We start from the raw sequence: 22,802 nt of genomic DNA on the forward strand, positions 1-22,802 counted from the left end.
TTCAGTTTCATTTCAAATTTTTCCAAATACATATTTCCAGTTTCACAGCCCTTCCTCTGAAAGCAGTATAGAATCAGAGCAAAGTGTCAAGGTATTTCCTAACTCACCACAGGTCTCAAGATGTAACTGCTTTAAAATGGCATCTCTCTTCACACACAGTAATGAATACACTTCTTATCTACCATCTGACTCACTAGGAATACTACTATGCAGACTATGGTATTTCTCAATTCTAGTCTGTACCACAAGTATCCATGGAGCTTTAAAAACAAAAACAAAAGAAAAAACTGCAGATGTCCTATCCATGCCAGACTCACTGACTCAGAATCAGAAATCCAAACATGGATTTCAGCCTTATTTGTAAGCTTTTTCAAACAGACGATTATAATAAATAATGCAACACCTTAATGCTTAAATACTTTCTCAGATTTTCTTTTTCCTTTCTTTAAAATATCATGAATTCCCTTATTATACCTCCTCATAAGTCTTATATCCCAAATTTTTTAATGGTCTCCTACATATAACTAAGCTAGCTAATTGACTTAATAGAAATATGCTCAATAGCTAAGAATATAACGTAAGTGGTACAGCATCTGCAAAGCATTCAGAAGCCCTGGGTTTGACCCCTGGCACTGTAAAAAATAAAAAAAGAAATATACGCAAATAACTGTTTAGTATATCTCTAGCAAAGATTACTACAGTGAAGATCATTTCATTTTGTGTATTATAACATATGCATCTATTTGCCTTTGCCAGATAAGATAATTTGTACTTTTAGATTTTATACCCCTATTACATAGTTTCACCTACTTGAGAAATACCAGTTTTAAAACCTTTTTTCATTTATGTATTTTTTTCACATATAAAATACAGACTTATTTCTGGTCTAGTATGTAAGGAGCTTATGTAAGACATAAGATGATCAACAAAAAGAAAAAACCAGAAAATTAACAATTCTTAGATTTCTAAGAGAAGTAACATGACAAGGCAAACTACTGCACTCAAACTGAAAAGACAGGGAAATACAGAGAAACTCAATGTACTGAAGCAGAAACTCATAAGCAAAAATCTCTACAGGAACCAGTGCCAGCGTAAAGAAAAAAGCACCAGAACTCGTTAATTGCTAGAGGCTCACACCAGACAAATCTGAAGGTCAAAAATCTCTAGATCGGCCCAGTCATTAGGGCGTCCCTACACATTTCTAAGTTTTACTTCCAGGAACATCACCAAGTTCTCACACTTAAGTATCAAAGAAAAGTCTTCTGTTTCCAGTAAGATTGCTGTTAAACATGCCAGAGTACTGTGTTCTAAAAACAAGGTCTGCGTTTAGAAGAAACAATTTTTTCTGAAGTCTAAACTGACAGGGTATTACCTGAGCCTAACTAATCTGCAGAAAGGAATATATTCAACTCTAGTGAGCCAAGCCGTCCAAGTAGAGAAAGGGAAACACTGAATTCCGATTCACTCCAGCCATTTTAACCCACTAAAGAGGGAGTGGCGCCTTTGAGGAAGAAGGACTGAAAAGTACTTGTAGAGTTCATAATGCAACAGCCCAGGCTCACTAAACCTGAACACCTAATCTTAGGACTACAGAATACTCCCCTTCCCCCAACTTACACCACCTATTACTAAAGACTTCAGTAGCGTAGTTCTTTCACTCAATGTACCATATCCAGTATCAAGAAAAAGTTACAAGTCATTAAAAAACACAATCTGAAGCGACAATGCAAGCATGAGAATCACACAGAAATGGCAGGAATGTTGGAATTAGATCGGGAATTTAAAACAGCCATAATTAGTATGCTGAGTGCTCTAATGGATAAAGCAGTAGCAAAGAACAGATGGGCTATGTAAGCATAGAGACAGAATTCTAAGAAAGAATTAAAAAGGAAAAGTAGATTTGGGCTGTTAACTTATATTGCATAGTGTAGAGTAACTGCTAAAAATAAAAAACAGAGGTGTAACTGCTATACTATGAAAGGAATGAAAAGGGAATCATAGAGAATGCTAGAGATCAAGAGCACTGTAACAAATGTCTTTGATGGTTTTAGTACTGGACTGGACAAAGTTAAAGAAACAACCTCTGAGGAGCTTGATGGTATCAACAGAACTTCTAAAACTCAAGGAGACAAGACTCAAAAAACAGAAGGGAATATGCAAGAATTGTGGTACAATTACAAAAGATATAACTTATATGGATGGAAATACCAGGAAAAAAAAAAAAAACAGGAAAAAAATTTTTGAATCAAAAAAATGACAATTTCCCAAATTAACATCAGGTACCAAATTACAGATCCAGGAAGCTCAGAAAATACCAAGCAGAATTAATCAGATCTGTCATTTTCAAGTTTAAAATAAAAATCGAAGCTACAGAAAAAAAAAAAATTAAAAGAAGCCAGAGGTAAAAAACAAACAAACAAACAATAAAACAAACATAAAAATTACATCTGACTTCTCTCAGAAAGCATGCAAACAAATAGAAAAATAGAAATAAAATGTAGAGGAGGAAAAAAAAAAGAAAACCATCAAATTGGAACTCTGTACCCTACAAAATTAGCCTCCAAAAGAGATGGAATAAAAATTTGCTCAAATAAAAATAGGTGTAATTAGTTACTGATTGATTTGCCTACCAAGAAATGTTTTAAATTCTTTAGAGAAAAAAAAATGTAGGTCAAAAATTTAGATTTACTAAATTTGAGCAGAAAAATACTCAACTCTAGTGAGCCCAAGCCTAAGTGGCAGAAAGGAAATACTGACCTGCAATTTGCTCTTGTCATTCAAACCCACTCAGGAGGAATGATTACAAAGCACTTGTGAAGCTCATAATGCAGATACACTAGCTCACCAAAGGTTCAGTGTGAGAACTTGGGATGTTCCTGGTAAAGCTTGAAGAGCATCATAAAAGGAATAAGTACAGGTAAAATAAATTTGCATATCACTTACTCTTAACTGCTCTAATATATAATGGTTTGTTCAAAATAATAATAGCAACACTGCATCTGATTATGTACAATTATGAATATAAGCACTTAAGCACACTTATGTATAATTAAAATTAATGACAGCAATGACAAGAGATAGAGAAGAATTAGGTACTCATGATACCTGCAAAGCAGTATTTTGTTCTTTAATAGTGGACTTAGATTGGTTCTTAATGCATTATTATAAATGCTAGGCCAACTGCTAAAACAAGTTAAAAAGGAATAAATGTTATGCTAAGAAGAAAATGGAATCTCATAAAATGCCCAATTAAGCCAGTCACAGTGGCACTCCCCTATAACCCCATAACCGGGAGGCTGAGGCAGAAGGAGCGCAAGTTTGAAGCCAGTTTGGGCTACCTAATGAATTCTAGGTCAGTGTGGACCACACAGTGAGACCCTGCCTCAAAAAGGACAATGGAAAATGAAACTAGGAACAAAAAACAAATATATTAAATAGACAACAGAAACAAACGCAGTAGATATTAATCTGACTAAACCAATAATCACTTTAAATAGCTATGATCTAAACCAGTGATGGCAAACCCTTTAGAGCTTTCAATGATACCAACAGTCCACCGCAGCGCACTTGCCATAGGTTTGCCACCACTGATCTAAACAAACCAACTAAAAGACAGACTGTCACAGTATATCAAAAAGTAGACCTACCTATATGAGGTCTAAAGAAGTCCAGTTTATTTGAAAAAAATCTGCTTTAAATATAAAGATATAAATTAAAAATAAAAGGAGAAAAATATACTATGCAATCACTAATCAAAACAAAGTAGGAATAGTCCTATTAATTTCAGACACAGCACACTTCAGATGAAGGAATGTTATCAGGGATAAAGAGGAGCATTATATAATGAAAAACAAGTCAATTCTCCAAGACATAACAATCCTTAATGTGTATGTACCTAACAACAAAGTATTAAAATATGTGAGACAAAAACTGATGGAACTACAAGTAGAAAGAGATGAATCTACTAAGGCTCGCAGCTGAAGGTTTTCAGCATACCTTATCTCACCTAGTCACTTTCCCATCACTGAAACATAAGACCCAACACTCACAACTTAAACACAGAGAGGTTTATTTTGGCTCATGATTTTCAGAGGTTTCAGTCCACAGTCAACTGGCTCCAAGGCAAAAAGAGCACGGTAGAGGATCTGGGTAAGGGACAGCTGCTCATGCCATAGCAACCAGGAAAATCAGAGAGGTGAGGAAGCTGGGGACAAAACATATACTTTCCATGTCTCTTACCTAGTGATCCACCTCTGATTAGGCCCTACCTCTTACCATCACATTCAGCTGCGTGTAGGGCTCCCATGATACAATTATCTTCCAAACACATGAGACTTTTAGGGCTATTTTAGATCTAAGTCAAAAACATCTTGCCCCTGGACCCAAAACACCCATGTCTATCTCATTATGCAAAATGCATTTTACATATCTAAAAGTCATAAAAGTCTTAACAGTTCCAGCATTTCTGAAAACTCCATGGTCAAAGTCTCCTCTGAGTCTCAAGGCAAACTCTTAGCTGTGAGCCCCTGTAAAAATCAAAAAGTTAAATACTTCCAACATAAATAGCACAAGATAAACATTTCCATTCCAAAAGGAAGAAACAGGGATAGAAAGGAATCAGACGAAAGCAAGACTAAAATCCAGCAGAGAAAACAAATCCAGCACCAAGAGCAGACTGCAGTGAGATTTAAGCTCCAAAGGGTACAGACATCCCTGCTCCTACAGTATTGCCCACTGCAACCCACATAGCCTCTCTTGGGGGTGGCTCATGGCTTTCCTCAGCAGATGTTCCACATTTCTGGCATTTCCAACCTCGTGGAGTATCCATTATACTCTCAGCGTAACTCCTGCAGCTTCACATACTGCCTTCCAAGGGATACAATGCCTGACTTCCCAGGCCTTCCTCTGAAATCTGGGTGGATGACCCGGTAACCAAAACCAGCACTATGTCAGTGTTGCCAACGTGTGCCACCAGCTAAAGGAGTAATCAAACTGCCCTGGATCATGGCTTCAGAATCTTCTGAGTGCCTAGATGACTAAGCACTGTGAAACAAATCTCAAGGAATCAATTCTCTAGAGGGCGTTTCTCCAACAGAAGGCCCAGGGTTCTCCTCCCAAATGAGAGCTTCACAGCTTTGCACCTTTAAGCCCCTAAAGGCCGGAGCTTGCCAATTCCTGAGATGCCTTCAAAATGTCCTACTTAAAAAAAAAAAAAATTTATTTAACGTCCTGGACCAAACTACTTGGCTTCTTTTTAATACTAATCTTTTTAGCAACCACATTGTCTATGGCCCCAACTTTGAAGATCCTTCTTCTTTGGTAAACTGCAAAAATTTCACACTTGCCTTTTGCTATCAACTTTCACTGCAGATATGGCTAAAAATAGTCAACAATACCCATGGCAGAGACTGAACGTTGTGCCACTGTGAAATTTCTTCTACCAGATTCATTAGTCTACCACCCTTAATGTCAGTGTCCTACAAGGTTTCAGGACATAGCCAAAATGTAGACCCATTTTCTACCAGCATGTAACACACATGGCCTCGCTGGTCCATGTGCCAAAGGAATCTTTGTTCTCAATTGAAATCTCCTGAGCCTGGTCTGTACTGTGTGCCTTCCAATTGACAATCTCCCATCAAGCTCAGCTTACAATATTCTCAGGCTTCTCTAGCTGGTATCACCAAACCTTTCCAAACTACTCCCACAAACCTATTCTCAAAGATTTCAAAACACATGGTCAAGTATAGTCACAATAACCCCACTCCTCTGGTATCAAAAATCTGTCTTATTTAGGGATTTTTAAAGGAATAGTACCAATGTAAAATATACGTATAATTACACAAAAATATTTATTAGGTATGCTTACAAGATCAGAAGCAGAAGAGTCATGATGGCATTCTGTGGGAATACAGCTAGAAGAATACAAAATGGTCATCTATGCACTGCAGAGCCAGAGAATAAAGTAGCAGTTGAAAAATGAAAGCCTGGAAGCTCACTATAGACTCACTGGTGCAAGTCTTTTTCAGAAGGCGAGACAGTCTGCATTACGAATCTGTGCTGGAAGACTGACAACACTGTAGACTAACATCCAAAGGCACTAGCAAAGCCCAAGGCTCCTCCAAAAGAGGAAAATACTATACTTTCTTCCTCTTTCCTTTTTTATTGTGTCCAACCTACAAGCCTATTGGCTGGTGCTCCCACATCTGGGTTGTGTCTTCCCCTGCACTATGCCAGGCTAACAAATCAGTCATCCACAGTTATACCCAAAAGTCAAATAATCTGCTAGGTGGTTCTTACTCAAATCAAGTCGACATACCACAAAGCTCTATCAGAAACAGATCAGGCAGGTCAGGACCAACACAGCTGAACTCATTATTAAACAACCAGGTAAAATGGACTTACTTATAGGCTACTGCTTCAGTAACAGCAAAATATACGTTTTCCTCAAATGCACATGAAACAATCAGAAGATAAACCACATTCCAGGCAATATAATACACTAACACATCTGAAATCATACAATGTTTCATCTCGGACCACATAAATTAAAATGGAAATCACTAACAAAAAAAAATTTTCAAATATGTGGGGATTAAACAACACAAAAGTAGTAACACAGCAAAGAAAAAATCTCTCAAGAAAAATTTTAAAATATTTTCAACTAAATAAGAAAATGCACCTTATAAAAATTTGTGGAATAAGAGAAAACAGTGACTAGAAAATTATAGTACTAAAAAAAAGAACGGTCTGCCATGCATGGCATGCACGAGTAGTCTCAGCTATTGGCGAGGATGATGCAGGAAGATTTCTTCAACCCAGGAGTTGTGGGTATTTCTGGATAATACAGTAAGACCACATCCCTTAGGAAAAAACAACGAGACAGGAATGGTGGCAGGCACCTATAACCTCAGCATTTGGGGGGCTAAGGCAATAGGACAGTGAGTTCAAGACCAGCCTGGACCACACTGTAAGAATCTGACAGGAAAGGAAAAGAGAAAAGGAAAAAAGAAAGGGAAAGAACACAGCAGAGGGGGGAGGGCCTAAAATAGGAAATTAGAAAAAGAGGAAATTAAATCCAAAGAAAACAAAAGAATAATTTAAAAATTCAGGCAGAAATCAATGAAACTGAACTTAGGAACTTAAGAGAGAAAAAACAAAAGAGCTAGTTCTTCCTAAAAATCATTAAGTCATTAGCCAAGCTAATTAAGGAGAAAAAGAGAAATGAAACAGCAGAAATGAAAGAATAGTGGAAAATGAAGGAATACTATAAACAATGCCCATAATTCTGATGACATAGACAAAATGGGCCAACTTCTTAAAATACGTAAGCTGCCAAAACGTGTACAAAAAGAAATAGATCTACATCTAGTAAAGAAATTCAATCAACTAATAATTTTCAGAGCCACAGAGCCATCAGGCATGGTGGCACACATCTGTAATCCCAGCCCTCAGGAGGCTCAGGCAGGAGGAGTGCTGTGAGTTCAAGGCCAACCTGCACTACATAGTGAGACCCTGCCTCAAACAAAAAAATGAAAAAAAGATCTAGACAGGTTCACTGGTAAATTATACTAAATCTCCACAATATTTTTCAGACGAAGAAGAAGGACTACTTCCTAACTTATTTTATGAGGCCACCATTACCCTAATGCCAAAATGAGACACTATATGAAAACTATAAATCAATTATCTCTCATGAAAACAAATGCAAAAATTCTCAACAAAATTTCAGCAAATTAAATCCAATAAAGTATAAAAGGAATCAAGTAGCACAGCTAAAAGGAGTTTATACCATGTACACAACATCAACTCAACACTTAAAAATCAAGTAGTGTAGTATCACATCAATGGACTAAAGAAAAATTACATGTATATATCAACAGATATAGTGAAATCATATGCAAAATCCCACACTCATTTCTGACTAAAAACTGTCAGCAAACTAAGAATATAAGGGAAGATTATAAACTCAATTTATTAAGAATATTTACCAAAGACCTACAGCTAATGTATTTTGTGATGACCAACACAGAGATTTCCCACAATGACCGGGAATAAGGTAAGGATGTCTCCTCTCATCATTCCTTTAAACATCGTCCTGGAAGTCCCAGCTAATACAATAACAAATCAAAATAAAAGGCTTACAGATTGGGAAGAAAAAAAAAAACTACGTCCATTCATCTTTTTTATCTATTCTTGATTGTCTATGTAGACAATCAGAAAGAACGAACAAAATTCCTAGAACTAGTAAGTGAGTATAGCACGGTTGCAGAACACAGGTTAATAAACAAAAGTCATTTGCTTTCCTGTGTACCAGCAACAACCAAATGAAACTTAAAATTAAAAACACAATTATTATTTACATTAGCACTCTCAAAAATACTCACCACAAATCCAACAAAATATGTACAAAATATATCATGAAAACTACAACACTGATGAAACATATCAAAGAAAAATTAAATACACAGGTATTCCACATTCATGGGTAAAAAGACTAAATACTGTAAGACATGAGTTCTTCCTATCATCTATAGATTCAATGTAACCCCAACTAAAATCTCAGCAATTTATTTTATGGATATTAACAAAACGATGCTGAAGTTATGTGGGGGAAAAGTCTCAGAGTGAAAGGATCAAAATGGTACAACACTCTCCAACTTCAAAACCTACTACAAAGCTACAGTGTCATAGTAGTGTAATACTGGTGAAAGAATAGATAAAAAGATGAATGGACTAGAACGAAGGATGCAAAAATAGATCCACACAATACAGTCTACTGATCTTGGATAAAAGAGCAAAGACATAAAAGATACACTTTCAATAAATGTTACTAGAACCTCAACTACCCATCCACATACTAAATAACAAATCTAGACACAACAAAGTAGGGGTGGGATGTGATAGTTAAGGTGGATTGTGTCAACTTGATTCACTTGGGAGCCACTCAAGCAATTAGTAAAGCACATTTCTAAGTGTGTCTGGGTGAGTCAAGGAGCATAACCTTGACTATTACACCACATATACAGTCTCAGGCTTCTTCCTCTTTGGAGCTGTTCCCCTGCTCTGTTTCCCAGCCACCATGAACTAAGCAGCTTTATGGTGCCATGTCCTTCCACCATGTTTCTACCTTGGAGCCAGCCCACCATGGTTTGAATCCCCTGAAACTGTGAGCCAAATTAAACTCCTCTTCCTTTACGTTATGGGTGTAGAGTGCTGTGTCCTAGCAATAGGAAAGCTAACTATTACCCTTCACAAAAACTAACTCAAAATGGATTATAGATTTAAATGTAAAAGGTAAAACTGTAAAACTCCTTGAAGCTAACAAGAAGAAAATCTTGATGACCTTGGGTTTGATGCTTCTTTACACATGACACCAAAGGCCCAATCCATGAAAGAACTGATAAGGTCAACTTCATTAAAATTAAAAATTTATGCTGTGCAAAAGACTGTCAAAAGAACGAAAAGAGAAGTCACAGAATGAGAGAAACTGTTGCAAAAAATGTACCTGACAAAGGACTGTTACACAAAATATACAAAGAACTTTTAGAACTCAAACAATAAGAAAATGACTTAGTTTAAGTTTAAAAATGAGCCAATAGATACCTCACCTAAGAAAACATATACGTAGGAAACACACATAAACTTCTCTGCACTATCCATCATCAGAAAAACGCAAACTAAAACAGTAAAATACCACCACTTAGTATCTGTCACAGTGGCCAAAATCCAGAACAGTGATAGCATCAAATGCTGGCAAGGAGGTAGAACAGGAACCCTACTCGTTGATGGTGGGATTGCAAAATCAAACATTCATTTTGGAAAACATTTGGGAGTTTCTCACAAAACTAAGCATACTCTAGCAGTAACCATACTTGTTATCTCCCCCCAAAAAACCTGAAAATATATTCCTGCACATGACACTAACAACTGTAAAACTTAGAAGCAAACAAGATATCCTTTAAATAATGAATCAAACTCTGGTATGTCCTGACAATGGAGTATTTTTCAATGCTAAAAAGAACTGAACTATCAAGTCATGAAAAGACATGGAAGAAATTTAAGTGCAATTTAGTAAGTGAAAGAAACCAAACCAAAAAGGATATAAACTGTGTTATCTCAACTCTATAATAATATAATAAAGGCAAAAATGTGAACACAAAAGATTATGTAGTTACTAGGGTTTTGGAGATAGAAACAATGATTAAGCCGAGCTTAGGAAATTTTGGAAGCAGTGAAACTATCATTTGTGATATTACAGTGGAGCACATATATTAACATGTACTTGTCAAATCTCATGGAATGTATAATACCAAAAATGAACCCTAATGTAAAATAAACTACAGACTGGATGAAAATGACATATCAATGTACGTTCATCAGTTTTAACTAATGCACCATTCTGGTAGGGGTTGATAATGCCAGAGGCATTATAGGAAGGGGACATATGAAAATCTGAATCTGAAATTGCTTTTAAAAATAGTCCACTTTAAAAGATAGTAATTAATGAAAACAGCCACATCCCACAATGTTATGGTGGGATATACCTGATTTTACTGCTGACTCACATTCTAACATTCTGTTAATCTGTCATTTAAGTGAAATTATAACATGCACTTTTTCTGCAGTTTAAAACCTAACAAAATGCTAAAAAGCCATGAAAGAAACAAACATCAACACTTAAAGTGTCCTCAATGCAATTACGTTTTACAACAAATGCCCAATAGAATATGAAGACTTATGCCAATCAATCGCTTTCTTTTAATGTGAATATAACACCAACAAAACAAAGCAGTTGCAGCATGTAGGCTATTAGGTGATTATAGTATTAACCATACTGAAACAAGCCTCTAGTTAACCCTTTTACTACTATTTTGAACAAGAATTTTCTTATAAACAAATTAGAGGTTTAAATATACTCATTTTCATTATTGACTGCGGTGAATTTAGTATTATCACTAAAAAGATCAAAATGAGTTATATAGATCATCAAAATAAATTGTTTAGAATGGCTGTTGATATACTTTTATACACATTCTAAAATGAACTTAGTCTACTATGAAATACAATCACAAATAATAGTGACGGGTTAAATGAACAAGAATACATTTACATTCTCACATCTAAGTAAAAGCAATCTTTTATCCTAGCATCCATTCTCAGATATCTAATGTCTAAACTCTTTTCTCAAATACAGCAAAGTGAATTTAAAAATAAATAAATAAAAATGCATTATGAATAATACAGTATAAGAATGTGTAGATGGAAAAATCTATTTCAATACTTTCTCTCCTTTACAAAAGACAAAAAGAAAAAACAGACAAAAGAAAAGCAATTTAGCAGAAAGTACTGCAACAGTTGATGCCACCAGACTTATAGTCACCTTTAGCAGAATACTGCTGTGAAAAAGCAGAGGTACTGCTATTACAAGAAAAGATTATGTAGTCTCAAGAAAGGGTAAGATTAGCCACTTTTCAAAAGACAATCTCACCAGGAAAAGACAGCTCTATTTTGTACTCATTTAAAAGGGAAATAAGATGAAAAACCATTATAAAAATATCACCATTGTTTTAAAAAATGTACTATTTAACCATAATGGCCATATAATTTCTATGACTATAGCCATATATTTAGCAAATAGCACTATGTATTGGGCACACCTTATTTTTAAAATAATTCAAAACTGCCAGCTATTTTTATTTAAAAACCTTTATTCTCCCATATTTTAAAAAATCTAAGTTATTGTCAGTGTTACGTTGAAACCATAGCATCAATAAATATAAAGAAATATGCTCAGCACATCACCATTTCATTCACTATATACATGTGTATATATATATACATATATTTCCAAAAGAATTAAAGCAGCTGGAGAAATGGAAGTAGAAATTATTTACTGAAATTACATGTATATTTATTGCTATTAGAAAGTGATATAGAGGGCAAATATTAAAAAAAAATCAACAAAATAACTTCAATTTCCAATTAAAGTACCATCTACATTTTTTCCAAAAAGGAGCATATAATATACCTGCGGCTAAAGAAGGTAACTAAGAACCTGGATTTGCTTCTAAGGAGCCTCTAAATTTTTTTAATGCATTATTCATTTTTTATGTTTTCTTTTTCTTATTTTTTTGTTGTTTTGCTTTGTTTTTGACACACAGTCTCACTTCATACTCCAGGTTGGCCTTGAACTCACTATGCAGCCTAGGCTGGCCTCAAACTCTCACCAGTCTTCCTGCCCCAGCCTCCCAAATGCTGGGATTATAGGCATGTACCACCATGCCTGGTGAAAAGTATTATTCTTGACCAAAGTTTGTATACCTCTAAGAAGTCACAATATTATAGCAAAATGTTTTTATTATCTTTTATTATCTTTAAAATGTTTTCTATCATCTTTAAATTATCTTTTATATATTATATATATATACACACACATATATACATATATATACACTAATGATACTAATGAAAATATCAAGAAAAATCTATAAACAAATAAATTTTTATTAAAATCATGAAGTAAAGGTCTCAGGCTGAATACTTCAATAATGGAACTGATCACTGGACTACTCTCAAAGGATACCTAATAAAGTGCCTTTACTATTATCCTAATTATAATTAAACAAAGATAACGCCTCTTTCATAGATCAAGAAAAGCATTTATGAAAATAATTTAACTTTGTATACAGATTTATCATTTGCCATTAAAAATTACATATTTTTAAACTATTTATGACTAAAAAGCTAAATTTCAACTGGTATAACAAGTGCATACTGTGAAACTTAAATATGAAAACATCAACAATTCCTTTCTGAACATTCCTTTCTGCATATACTTTCAAAAGCAAGGCAGGCTGTAAACTTATGCAGAGACTGAAGAACTCTGGATTTTGACCAAATCCAGCCCACTACCTGATTTGTTAAATAAAGTTTTACTGAAACACACCTACACTCATTCCTTTATATTATGTTATCTATGTGTTATCTACAGGCAGAGTTGAGTAGTTGTCATAGAGACCATCAGGTCTAAAATAATTTATTATTTAGCACTTTTCAAAAAACATTTGCTGACTCATGAGCTGAACATTCAGATATTCAGGCTGGAAGTGTAACTCAGCAGTGAAGCACTTCTTTAGCATGCACGAAGCCTGGATTCAATTCCCAGGACTGGAGGGAAAAGTGGGAAGGGGAGGTATTTATACCTTTAACACACACACACACACACACACACACATACACCCCGGCCGTATCTTCTATATAATCCTTATGAGAGAACACTGGCCGCTTAGGAATGAGTATGTTCCCTCTGTTACGATTTTATAACGAATGAACTGACTACCATCTAATTTCTGGACTCGATAAAGTATAGCATACTAGTTGATTTTCCTCATTTACAGTTTTTGAACTGTACTACATCCTCTCTTATATAGTAATCTCTTGAAAATTTATCTTAGAAGAAAATACCACCCTATACCTGTAGTTTTCAAAGAAGTTTAGACATTTAATAGCTATATGATATTATTTACAAAGAACGGTAATGTAGAAACGTAGATTTTTAGATGATGAACTAACAAAAAGATAGCTATATGGGTTAGAAGTGGAACAGAAATCAAATGAAAAAATAAAATCACAAAGACAGACACTTAGGCTTTAAACATAAGAATTATTTAAACAGGGAAAAGAGTATTCTAGATTTAGAGTCACCAAATACACGGCCTACTGTGAATACTGAGAAGAAAGCAGTAAATGCAGTCAACAATTACATCCCCTACCTTCTAACGTCAGCTTGCCTGCTACACATAGCCAAAAGCACAGCCAGTGTCCAAAATTAAAATGAAAAAAGAACAGAATGAGCAATTAAAGAATTTGTAATTGGTAAATCTGAAAGTAGATGACTGCCATATATTTAAATTCTTTAAAAATATTTTAAAAACAGATCTATAGACTATCACTAAATTGTCTTCATTTTTATTATTCAAATAAAAGTAAGAAACCAGCTCAAATTAAGGTACAAAATAATTATAAAGAAGCCTAGACATCTCTACAGGAAGAAGTCTGAATAATTAAATCAGAAGGTATCATTTCTTCTCCTTAGAATTTATGCTGTATGTGAGGGAAAAACAGATGTATTTGCAGTCTTTTACGATTTCAATTTTAGGAATTCTTAGTTTATGTCACAGAAATCAACAATCATTTTGCTTTGCTTCACAAGAAGTTTTACAGGACTAGATTGTTTGAAATCTATCTTAATAAAAACAGTAGATAATAAAATGCTCTCTTCTTTGTATCAATCATATTCTTAAACAGATGAAACAAAATCTACTTTCTTAATTCACAATCCCAAAAATACTAATTATACCTAATGTAGACTATACTAAGTATTGTACAGCTAATGATGCTAATATGACAAATCACCTTCTCCTTTAACACTGCAAAACAAAATTATACTGACACTGATTATTAACTTTCTTCTTCTAATGTGCCTTCTTTAATACATGAAGTTGAAGCAAAAGTAATAAAATATAAGCTTTGGTTGTTGTTCCATTAACTACTACTCAATCCCATGGTCCCAGTTATTTATGTACACACCCAGTTATTACTATTCCAAATTACTATACAATTACCCAATCACATACCAGCAATGTAAGGAAGAGAGTCTCTATACTAAGTCTCATAAAAATTAATAAAATTGTTTAGAAACTCAGTATCATTTTTAGCCAAATTCATTTTAAACTTACATCTCAATCACTGATGCTAAAGAAAGGAAGGTAAGCTTTGATAATTGCACTAAAAAACGCTCAGCTTTCCTATATCACAAGGACTTTCTCTGTTACATAAAGAAAATGCCACAATCTGCCATCTTAATATTCAATGTGAGTTGTTTCAAGAAAAAACGTTTGTGCATTTATTCATATGCTCTTTCTTGATGTTTTCTATAAACAAAGCTTTGCATTTACGCACCTACTGACCAACTATGAAAGTAGTCAGCAACACAAAGCAAAGAGCCACAACGGGATGGAGCCCCCACTGTACTTCATTCTTTAACAGAGCTCTCTAGACAGAGAAAACCAAAGAATTCCCAAATCCTCTACACAGAGACAAATCACCGATCTGAATTTCATTTTAAAGCAAACAAAACTGAAGACAGAGTTTTAGTTCACTTACACAAACACAAATCTAATAAGGTCATTCTTTCAAAATTTCTTTACATTTTTTCTTTACGATGGACAAGTCAAATTATAATTTTCAAACAAATTATTCTATAAGCCAAATGGAAAAGACAATACCAGACAGAAGAAAAAGCCATCTTACTTAAAGAACATTGGTTTATGAAGCTCAGACCTGATCTCCCAATAGTTGTCATATCATTTTCAATTCCTTACACTTTCTATCACTTTTCTATCACACTGTTTCCCTCCACACATACACACAGCAAAAAAAAATCCATTGCAAAATGAACTGCTTCTAGTCAGCTGTGTGTCCAGGTGTTTCTGAATGCGCCTATTCTTCCTGCTGCAGTCATCCATCACAGAGAATCACAGCTTACAATACAAAGCTATACAAAACACTCTTACCCGCATGCAAAGTCCTCTCTAACAGAAACCTAGGAGCTGAGAAGTAAAAGTATTTCAAGCCCTTGTTTCTCCTCTATAGGTAAAATTCCAAATGACTAGAACTCTTTCATGATCAAAAGGATGATCATGAAAGGGAAGAGTGAATAAAAATATGGCTATATTCTAGTTAAACTAATTACTTCATCTTTAACTATTTCAATCAAAATTCATGTGCAAACCTCATTTCCAATAATATGATTATGTTGTGTAAAATAAGCATCAAGTAAACATTCTGATTTTAAATAATCATTTAATTAGTATCCCCTATGAAAGGAAACTTCTATATATATATATATTATTATATCTAAATAGCAATTTTGGAAACTTGTGATTGAGAAGAACATAATGTAAAAGTCAAACTGAAAAAGACAAAAGCATTTTCAAGATCTTTTCTTCAAAGACTGCATCAGCTACAAAAATAAATTTTGTGCCTTTCTACACAGTGCCTGACACTTAGTTGCCTATCATGTATTTGCTGAAATATAATGAAGGACCTGAAAATTAAAACTATAGAAAAACCTCTGAATAATAACAATCCTATATTGAATATTCACCAAAATGATGCTGTATATTCTTAACAATGACACACATCTGACAGTAATCTCCTGAGCTAGCTGGGATTATTTACTCCTCTTTCTCTAATAAGGAACTCTGGCTAAGTGCAGTGACTGCCAACCAAGCACTTATGGAAGTTTGTGGGAGTGGTTGGGTGGTCACACTGATGAGGGAGGGAACACTGGCATTTAGTAGATGGGGACCAGGATTATTAAATATCCTGTAACATACTGGACAAATTCACAAAACTAACCTGCCCAAAAATACGACCATTATTGAGAAACACTGACAGAGAATGAATTGCCAAAGTCAAAAAGCTGACCGAATATAAAGACCGAATATAATTCAGTAACAAAATTCAGGAAATCACCAAGGACTAACCCAAAAAGAAATCAAACATAAAAGTGTACCAAATTACCATGCTAAAGTAAGACATGAAGACAGTCTTCTCCAAGTGGTATTTTAATAAAAGTAAAAGATGACAATTTCAAACTCAGTATTTCTCTATCATCTCTTTGCCAAATTTTCCATTTCCACTTTATAACTGCCTCAAGACTTTACATGCAAAATCTTACCATCCCTAGTTACTCCCTAAGATTTTATACACATGAGTCAGGAAGTCTTTCTCCAATTCCCATGCTTACACCTTTCTGGGTTTACTACATGTATGGTTAATAGTTACTTAGGATGGTTCAACTTGGTCTCATCCAGGACACCTCTGCCCATTCATCACATGAAAACAATCACACTTTCTTCCTGCCAGCATCTCATTACATAACTATGATACCTAACTGAATACTAAGCAGATACATCAGGTTAACACTTAAAGACTCTCAACAAATTGGCTTATCTTTCCCTCCAATTTAACTAGGATGACTAGTCCAACCAATTTGTGTAATGTCTTCAAACCCCTAAATAAATCTCTAATTTCAATTATGTTTAACTAGCTCTAGTCCACTGGTTAGGACTGGAAACTTTTAAAGGTGAGGATCACTTTTTCATTTCTTTTGCATTACTCAACTAGAAACATATGTTACCTACTTGAAACCACAGAATTGCTTTTTGAAGAAATCATCTAATATAGCATTTTCATTTATTCTAAGAGAAAAAAACTAATGCAAGGACACATTAATCCTTAATAAAAAAAGAACCCATATTCAGACCTCAATGTATAACTTAATATTGCCTGACACTTGATAAATGTTTGTTAAATAAATTTCAACGTACGAAAATCACTTTATAAGCCTGTATCCAGCAACATTAGACTGTAATTTATATGACTGTGTGTCTTATCAAAGTAGACATTGCTTACAGATGATTTTTTAAAATCTCAAATTTTTACACTAATTCAGTAAGTCTGAAATTCCATTTTTATGCCTGGATCTTGAAATATTAATATATAAAATATCCTCATTGTTTTTAGACAAAATTTTATCTTAAAAAATGGATCATGGTAGCATTATGAAATATTTTCTTTCTTTTTTTTTTTTTTTTTTGTTTTTCTCCAGTACCAGGAACTGAACTCACGACCTTGCACTTGCCAGGCAGGCACTTTTGCCACTGAGCTAAATCCCCAGCCCTATGAAATATTTTCAAGTTGTATTAGCGAACCAAAAGCTTAGAGACAGCGGAATTAAAATTACATTCATTCCTCAGTTAGGACCCCCCCTTTTTTCCTTTTATTTATGCATAGGCAAAAAGATAATGGATTATTTTATTCCAATAGTTCTGATCAAGTTGTATGTATTTCTACATTGCAAAGGAAGAATTAAGATACTTAAGTCATATCATTGTTATGACTTGATACATAAAATTTTGTTTTCAGCTTCTTATTAGTAAGTACATTCCAACCCCATATTCTCTCGAGAAGCCTAGAAGGTACAGCATTAAGTATATTTATAACAACATCATCAGTTACTTGCCGTACAATTATAAAGCAAGAATATTAAATCTATTTAGACTTATTATTAGCTAGGTATTATTTTAGGATTCAGATTTTTAATAATCTTTGTCTATAAATATTACATTCTAACACAATTTTCTCATCCAGATTTGGGGAGGGAGGTGTTTTGTTCTGAACTCAAGGTAGGCAATAACGTTTAGAGGAGTAATCTTCCAAAGTTTAGGAAGATATCTTCTTAATCAGACTAGTAAAAAGAAGTTCACTTTTAGATAACACTTTTAGAATTCTCCCAGTCCAATCCTATTTCTGAAAACATCTACTTTTTGCTGTGAAGTTAAAGGAAAGGCCTTTATTTGCAAATAAATTTATCCTCTGAAGACAACTTTTAGGGCAAACACATTACAAAGTACTAGAGTTTAATATGGAGCAAAGAAAAAGAGAAAGATCAAAAGAAACCAGTAGCAACAGGGAAAACTAAACAGCAATACATAGACCTGCAATGAGTATGCATATTATACTAATATAATGTTTTGAACCCATAGAAAAATTATTGGAGCTAGATCAGCTACTCGGAAACTGAGGCAAAAGGATCAGAAGTTCAAGGCCAGCTTGGTCAACTTAGCAAGACTTTCTCTCAAAACTTTAAAAGGGGGTTGGAAAAAACAAAAAAAAAAACAAAACAAAACAAAAAAAAAAAAAAACAAAAGGGGTTGGGGAAGGCTGGTGATGTAGCTCAGGGGTAGACCATTTGCCTACCATGCACAAGCCCCTGCGTTCAATCCCTAATACCACATACCAAAAAACTCTGAATCAATGGAATCTACAAATAGATCCCATTAGAATCTAAAAGTTTTAGGTGTCTAGTTTCAAAAAATAATAAAGGAAAAGAATTTAAGGTATATCTTAAGCCACATAAGTGGAAAGTGAGATAAAAATAAAGGGCTTAGTCATTTTCTATAAATCAAAGCCATAATAAACAAAGCTCATAAACTCATCTGCCACTAAATCTAACAGAAGGAATGACTAGGTGGTATTTACTGGTAGGGAACCCAATTTATCACTCTGGAATGTTCATACCAATTTCATAACAAAGACAAGCAGAAAACAATTTGGTCATTTTCCAGACCCTGAATATAGTAAGGGGAGTCCAAAAAGAGAGAGAGTACAATTGTAAGCTGCAATTACAGATCCACCTTCACTCATATAATATTTAACTATAAAAAAACATATATACCAAAAGTCATAGACAAGTGACAATTGTGCACACTTGATCCTTCCTTTTAATTGGCAATTAGCACTAGGCCTAACATTTTAACTATACCTTTTGTGTCCACTTGCTAACTGTTCAAATACATTAGTGTTAAACATACTGGCTAACAAATATTTGGTTTCATAAAATCAACCTTGTTGGTAGAACTTACTTATAATTAATGTAAGTGGGCCAAATTGGCAGTTAAAAGAAAAAATGCTATACACTATGAAACTTTGAGACCACACTAAGAAAACAGTAAAAATCGAATTCATCAAAAACAAGTACACAATCTAAAAATAACTGAATTAACTCAACTTTACTCTTTTTGTTCTGGTCAAGTAATGAAATTCTGTTAGGAAAAAAATTCTATTTTCACTTCCAAAGAGGCCCTCTGGAACAATGCCCTTGTCTTGACACCACACAGAATTTTGCTGAACACTGACAAAATCAACTTTATTTCCATCTTCATAATACTAAAGCAGAACCCTAAACTAGAAAGTAGGGTTCCAACTATCTGGATACTTGGGCAAGAGCACTTAGACCGACTGTCTCAGAAATCAAGGGATTCAGATCAGGCTTGGACAGATTTTTTTGACAAATTGTAGTCTAAATACATACGAATGCACTACTAGCATTTACTATATAGTAGACTTCCAGTACTAGCATAGTTCAGTAGACCATCTGAAAACTGCCATTAGCACTTTGAAGACAGCATAGTAAATTACAAGTGATATTTGAGGCACATCTTGATACCATATAGCACTTCTCTGAAATAATGATTTTAAAAGATCACAAGATGTTTGGTATGTGTTTAATGCAAAGGAAAATAAATCTACAACTGTAAACAGGTAAAGCTCTTCTTACCCCATTTTTGTTAATAACAGCAATACCCAGTGAGATTATCTAACAATTTTTCCTATTCATCACCAACCTAATACCTCAATAAATATTTAGGAAGCAGCCTACAGATGGGTTAAAAAAACTTTAAGAACTTATATTTAAGTTTAAAAATAAGAACAGTTTAGTTATATATCATTACATGCCATAGTAAAGGCAAATACAAATTTTATTTCAAGCAGAATGGTATCAAAGAGGAAGAGCTCTCCACTATCCAAGCTAAAAAAAAAAATGATGTTGGAAAATATCTTTTGAAGTGTTTAAAAAAAAAAAAACAACACTGTGACAAAACCACTGCAATTCATGCATAACCAGGAAAAAAATTTTTTCTATTCCAATACCTAAATGTACTACTACCTGAAAGTTTTTACATATATATATAAGAAATATAGACTCTAAAAGGGAAAATGTATCAAGGAGTACCTTTATCCCTAGGCATTTTATAAGAAAATGCTCTTAACACTTCCAGAAATATTAACTTTTCATAACTACTTATAGAAAACTAACTTGCCGTATTTGTCTTCTGCTAGTATTAGATTTTCCTACATGGACATGTAGGAAAAAAATGAAAATCCAACCTCTAATCATTAGCCTAATAAATAGGTCATAAACAATACCTACCATGCTGTTTTTAAACCGTGTTAAAATGTGCACCACACTCCTGTCTTTAAACCTCATCTACTTAATAGACCACTGGCATAAGCTGTGCAAGTAGAAACGTCCAGCTCCTTGCAAAGAACACACTACAACAAAACTTTACACCTGTGTTTTCGACACACATTTAGGTACTATCCACTAAGAGCTAGGAACCAGACAGCAATTTATAACTGGAATATACCTATAATGAAAGCAAAAGCCAACACCAAGTAATTTCTTGTAACAGATACTGATGACACTGTTTGAAATTCCACAGGAAAAATTTAAAAATAATTGGAACTAACTAGTAACAACGACGGACTGAGGGAAACAAAACCTAAAAACACAAAATGAAAGGATACAGCCTTAAAGCACCAGTCTGAGTTCCCACCGCCAGGATCTTCTGTACAGGATCAAAGGCCAGGGCTGAGGGCTGATAGGGAAATCCATGGCGAACAGTCTAGGGATGGGCAAGCGATATCACAGCAACCAAGGGAACAAGCAAAATTCAAAAATAGAAAAGTCAATAGAGGCGTTAGAATTTAGAACCAACGATCCCTGATGCAAAACACATACACAGGTAGTAATCCTTAAAGAAAAAAGTGAACTCTAGTTTAACAAAGTTATTAACAGAACCTGAAAGAAATAAAAACCTATTATCAATGCTTACACCTTCCTTTCTCCTTTATCGAGAATACTGATATTCTATACGAGAAATTCCTTATTAGTACTCTATTCTACTATGCCTGGTGCCAAATTACTATAGTGGCCCAAAATTTCATAAATTCATTTTAAAATGTGATTCATGCTTTAAGAGTAATCACCTCATCGTTACTATATTTGAATACTGAACGCAAGTGCTTCTAAGAAAAAGCTGTCATACAATTAAGTAGTTCAGTCAAGTATTTAGTAAGGCAATTATCGAACATTTTGCAAATGTAAAAGAATGAAAATGAACACAACACATCGAAATTTACTACCAAGTTTATAATTTTAGGGCATTGAGGCAAAAAAATATACTACACACTTTTAAGAAACCCTGACATATGAACGCATGGCTATTTATAAGGAAGACAGGTATTAATACTAAGTTTATTTCTCGCTGAGCAGCTGGTGAATTAATTCGCTGCATCATTCTTTCTCGACGCCGTGGCAATTTACCGTGCCATTCAGAGGGCAATATCACGGTGTTAACTTTTGAACCAAAAGCATTATGCTAGAAGAACAGTGCGATTTCATATTGTAAGCCACTCACAGCACATTTTAAGGGAAGTGATGAGCTACGATCTGGCTGAACAGGTTTGGCTTTCTGATAAACAATATTCACTCCACACTGTTTCCAAAGGAAATTGCGAAGTTGGCGAATTATATGAAAACGCTTGACTACGACAGCGTCCGGATTATTGCTAGCGGTGTCATGGTAGGCACTAAAGGTCAGGTAATACGTCTGAAGCAGTCTTGAAAGGACTGCTGTCCGTATAGGGGGAGAGAAAAATTTCAGGAAAGGAGTAAATATCTGTTTCCAAACAGCCCATGAAGAAAACGCCGGATAGAGGAGTGAGCCCCTGAGGGGCGCTGTGATGCTCCCGGGCGCCCTCCCCTCGCCCGCCCGCTAACGCCGAGGACCCCGGTGCTCAATGACAGCGCGGCGGGGCTGCGCGCCCGCTCACCTTGCAGAGCTGGAAGTGCTCGGACTGGAGCGTTTCCTGGATCTCGGGCTCCCGGCTGCCCGGCGGGTGCTGCGGCGGCGGCTGCTGCTGCGAGGCGGAGGACGAGCCGGCGGTCAGGCCGTCCAGCACCTTCCTGATGTTGAATTTCCGCATGGTCCCGGCGGAGGCTGCCCCGAAGCCCGGGGGCCGCGCGGCGAGGACGGGGCGAAGCGAGGGCAGCTCGGTCCGCGCGGCCGGCGGAGTGGATGCGAGGGGAAGCGGCGGCCGCGGAGGGC

General features: G+C 35.1%; 1 protein-coding gene across 6 annotated transcripts in view; it reads right to left on the minus strand.

Annotated features, from left to right (window-relative positions):
• Positions 1-22,802, minus strand: part of Stxbp5 (syntaxin binding protein 5 (tomosyn)) — a gene marked incomplete at its 5' end in the record, with an annotated part of 163,325 nt that extends 140,523 nt beyond the window's left edge. For 5 of the 6 annotated variants that reach the window (XM_013517355.1, XM_013517352.1, XM_005390624.2 and 2 more), the window contains 2 exon segments: positions 21,220-21,317; positions 22,528-22,802. In XM_013517355.1, the coding sequence (XP_013372809.1) occupies positions 21,220-21,317; positions 22,528-22,680 (251 nt within the window). 6 annotated transcript variants of the gene reach the window in all.

This window comes from Chinchilla lanigera, unplaced genomic scaffold, assembly GCF_000276665.1.
Source record: "Chinchilla lanigera isolate Chin_1 unplaced genomic scaffold, ChiLan1.0 scaffold00038, whole genome shotgun sequence".
Lineage (NCBI taxonomy): Eukaryota > Metazoa > Chordata > Mammalia > Rodentia > Chinchillidae > Chinchilla > Chinchilla lanigera.